The sequence below is a fragment of the Apaloderma vittatum genome, unplaced genomic scaffold (genome assembly GCF_000703405.1).
Source record: "Apaloderma vittatum isolate BGI_N311 unplaced genomic scaffold, ASM70340v1 scaffold35849, whole genome shotgun sequence".
Classification (NCBI taxonomy): Eukaryota; Metazoa; Chordata; class Aves; order Trogoniformes; family Trogonidae; genus Apaloderma; species Apaloderma vittatum.
The window spans coordinates 3,737-8,323 of NW_009734109.1; the positions used below are offsets into that span (position 1 = coordinate 3,737).

At 53.7% G+C, this 4,587-nt stretch overlaps 1 protein-coding gene across 1 annotated transcript in view; it reads right to left on the reverse strand.

The window, feature by feature from the left end:
• The window catches only part of LOC104279013 (protocadherin gamma-C3-like), a gene marked incomplete at both ends in the record, with an annotated part of 8,055 nt that extends 3,472 nt beyond the window's left edge, over positions 1 to 4,583 (reverse strand). Inside the window, 1 exon segment of the mRNA XM_009876155.1 lies at positions 2,355 to 4,583. Coding sequence (XP_009874457.1) covers positions 2,355 to 4,583 — 2,229 coding nt within the window.
• Positions 4,584 to 4,587: the final 4 nt, after the last annotated feature.

Genomic DNA, 4,587 nt, shown 5'->3' on the forward strand with positions numbered 1-4,587 from the left:
CGCTCCCCTGCAACCCCTCCGTACTATTACATGAGCCACAGGGTGGGACATCCCTGCTGCCAGTCAGAGAGAGACAGGAGCAAGGAGCCTCGCGATTGGTGTAGAACCACCCGTGTTCCACCTACTGCCTGTTCCCTGGAAGGATAGAAGGCATTCTTAAAGGGCCAGCGCAGCAAAACCTTGAACAAGTACATTTCCCAACATACAGAGACCGTTACCCATTTGGACATATTCATTCCCCGAGGGCTTCCTAGGGTATCACCAGCAAGAAGCTGTCACAGTAACCGTAACTCTGGTGTGTGTCCTGTCCCCATCCCTGGTAGAGACCCAGACAGCAAAGCTGAGTGACAGACACGGTTTCTGACAACACAGGCTGCTACACTCTGGGGAATGGGTTTGGCACTGCTGCGGTGCCTCAGCCCCTTGTGAATCCACTCAGTATCCCAAGGTGGCGACTGGAGCAAGGTATGGGGTTCACATAGTGGATGCTGCTGCTGCTTAGGTCTGCCGAAGCCTGGCATCAGGAGGGTAGCAAGGCAGGAAGGGTAAGGGGTCTCTAGGATGGAGAAGGAGATGTCCCTGTTACAGAGGACTAGAGTTCATCCAGTGGAAAGGCTCCAATGCAGACAACCCAGGGAGCTGAAAGACCAATGGAGATCCTGCAGGGTAGGATCCCTCATAGCAGGACACATCACCTGCCACAGATGGGGCCAGCATCCTCCCCACTGCACTGTTTTGGGGGTCTGACTGTTGCCCTGCAAAGAGGTATAAAGCATTTGCAGGTTTGACACAGTCTGTGGCATTGGGCTGTGTCTGCTTTGACCATAAAGACTAAAAATCCAGGACTCAGTGCCAGCCTGGCTGATTTCTCACTGCCAATGCCTTTTCGGTATAGTACTGGGGAGTGTGTGTGGGGAGAGCCATATCTAGGGCTCGTGCTTACCGCCTACCATCCTTCCATCCCCACTCTCAAACCGTTAACTGCCCCCATCCCCAAAAGCAGCTTGCCAGGAACCTTTGCTAGAGGGGACAGCCTTGTCCCCAGCTGTAGCACAGCCTGAACAATGCAGAGGAACGCTTGCTCCTGCAGCTGCTGCAGCCATTCCCACCTGCCACAGACCAGAATTGCTGAGTCTGAACAAAGACGCAAGAGGAGGAAGGAAAAAAAAAAAAGGCATAAAATAATTCTGTGAGGTTTCTGCCTCTGTCTGTGATTTGGCCACAGTGAGCAGGCATCACACGCAGCCTCACACCCATGCACAGCTTCCACTGCACCTCACTTCCTTCTGCTCTGAGGAACCCGTTGCTCCTACTCACAGCCTTGCAGAAGGGACAAATAACCAGCACTGACCACCTTGGAAACCACCAGATTGCCCCCTCCTTCTGCTGGATCCAGCACCCAGCCTCACCTCTGAGGATTGAAGCATTCTTGTAATTGAAAGCTATCAAATTAAGCTGCACAGTTCCCATGGGGGAAGAAGCACAGAAGCTGCCTGCCATGCGCAAAGACCTTCCTGGCTGCGGTTTGTTCAGTCAGGATGTTAGACATCACCTGAAGATAGCATATTACAAAACATGCAGGGTTCAAAATAGGGTTGCTAAAAAAACACCTGCGTGGAGGACTCACCATCCTGCTCAGAGCCACAGTCCAGCTCAGTGGAGCCCTGCAAGCAACTGAGGTAGTGTACGATCCTACCCCCCCACCCTGAAGTGAACATCATCACAAATTTTCCATAGAAGCAAAAGCAGGACCATCAGGAGTTAAACATGAAGTGAAATGCAGATGGGAGAGGCCAGAGACCATCAAACAGAGGAACCAGCATCATCCTTCAGATTTGCATGCTACTGTGGGAAGCAACACCTCAGTGCCCCACTGGCTGGTGGCTCCCAGCCCCATTTACACCACCTGGGTGGCTCCTCAGCCCACACCAGGGCACGACGCAGAGAGGCTATGTTCCCCTCCCAGTGCCTGGCCCACAAGTACTCCCCTCGACTGTCATTTTGCAACAGGAAGGAATACCATTACCAGCAAACCTCCTGCCGAGGATTTGCAAGCTGACTTCAGCCTCCACCAGTTACTCGTGCAAGGTATACCCAACATTGCATCAGCAAGACGTATCTTCACTAACCTGAGCAAATTGATTCATTTCATCTTGCTTACCACAGCACAAATGTCAACATCACGCAGGATAACTCATTTGACTCCAAAGAAGACCTATACAGCTACAGCTAACCACTTTTTAGAGGCATGACGCGACTGGATATCCCCCCCAACCTAGTACTGTGTGCTTATGGCACGAAAGAACTACAGCTCTGCCCAGCACCGGGACATGCTAAGGATGGAGCTACATTACCTCAGCAGGTGCAGGGACCCGGGTGGCAGTGCCTACGATCTGGTGGTACATCCCTGGCTCACCATTCCTCATGGTGCTCTGGCGGCTCCCCAGGGGACTGGAAGTGAAGGGCTTTTTACACAGGAGATCACTCTGGCGAGAGTCTGTGGTGAGATAGACCTGGTGGTAGAAGTTGGGTGGTGTGAAGCCACCTCGCACAGCATCAATGTGGTGGAAGGGCCCTGGTGTCCTGTACACAGTGCTCCTAGAGCTGTTGAACAGCTCCTTTGACTGCCTCCACTTGTAGCACTTGAAGATGCCCACTGACAACATGGTGATGAAGAAAGCTGCTGAAACCAAAATCACAGCCAGGATGAGATAGAAAGTCACATGCTTCCTGGGATCGTTGGCGGGTGCCACATCAGTGAGGTCAGTGAGCACTTCCTTGACCATCTCAGCGACAGAGATGGAGACAGTGGCACTGGCAGACAGCACAGGCTCCCCATGGTCTTTCAGCAGGGTGACCAGTGTGTGTTGGGGAGCGTCATCCTCCCGGAGCTGGCGGGCTGTGAAGATCTCCCCACTCTGCAGCCTAACTGAGAAAAGGCTGGGGTCAGTGGCCTGCAACAGGGTATAGGAGATCCAGGCATTGTACCCTGCATCCGCATCCACCGCCACAACCTTGGTGACCATGTGCCCAGCAGGAGTGCCTGGTGCCACCACATCGGTATAGGTGGTGGTGGAATTGGGGTGAGGGTACAGTACAGTTGGAGGATTGTCATTGACATCAGTGACAAACACACTGACTGAGACATTAGTGGTCAGAGGTGGAGAGCCACCATCCTGGACCTGCACCATCATGCTGAACTCCACCCGGTCCTCATGGTCCAGGGAGGTGAGCAGGTAGAGGGTGCCATTCTCACGGTTGATGGAGAAGAGGTGGCCTACAGTGGGGTCACCCTGCAAGAGGGTATAAGAGAGATGAGCATTGCGCCCAAGGTCCGGGTCTGTGGCACTCACATTAAGGATGGGGATGCCAGGCATGTTGTTCTCCAGCACGTACACGTCGTAAGAGTCCTGGGAAGGCTTGGGCGCATTGTCGTTGACATCTGACACCTGCACCAGGACCTGTTTTACTGCAGACAAAGGTGGTGAGCCTGAGTCCTTGGCTGTAATGGTGATGTTATACTCTGATGCCTTTTCCCGGTCCAGAGCTGCTTTTGTTTTTAGCGTGTAGTAATTTTTGAGGGAAGAGCTGAGCATGAATGGGATGCCAGGGGAAATGAAACAGTTCACAAGACCGTTATCATGGGAGTCCAAGTCCGTTACACTCAGTAGAGCTACGACAGTCCCTGGGGCTGCATCTTCAGGCACAGGACTGTATACAGAAGTCACTGTCACCTCCGGAGCATTGTCATTCACATCCACAACTTCCACCAGCACTTTGCAATGAGCCACTCCAGGAACAACACCCTTGTCTTTAGCTTGTAAGTAAATCTCGTACAGCTTCGTTTCCTCATAGTCCAGCTGCCCCTTGACCCTCAGCTCCCCGGAGGCTGAGTCCAGAGCAAAGAGTTCCCGTACCTTGGCAGGAGTGTGGCTACTGAAGGAATAGACTATGTCTCCATTGGGCCCATCATCCAGATCATACGCACTGATCCTAGTGACCAGGGTACCGCTGGGCATGTTCTCTCTCACACTTGCCTTGTAGGTGGACTGGTTGAAGACTGGGGTGTTATCGTTTGCATCCACAACGTCAATGTGGATCTGCACGTGGGCCGACCGTGGTGGGCTACCTCCATCCAGTGCGGTCAAGACCAAGTGAAGCTCCCGTTGTTCCTCCCTGTCCAGCTCCTTCTCTAGCACCAACTCTGCATACTTGCTGCCATCCACCCTAGTCTGCACATCGAGCGCAAAGTGTGGGTTGGCACTAAGCTGGTAGGTCTGCAAAGAGTTAATCCCCACATCGGGGTCTTGCGCGCTCTCTAGCGGGAAGCGCGCTCCGGCTGCCACCGACTCGCTGATTTCCAGCCTCGCCTGGCTGCTGGGAAAAACCGGGTCGTTATCGTTGATGTCTTGGATCTCCACGGCGCCGCTGTACAGCTCCAGCGGGTTTTCCACCACGATCTCAAAGCTGAGGGAGCAGGGGGAGAGCGCGCCGCAGAGCTCCTCCCGGTCTATCCGCTCGCTCACCAGCAGCGCCCCACTCGTCAGATCCACACCGAAGTACTTCTTGGTGCCGCCGGACACCACC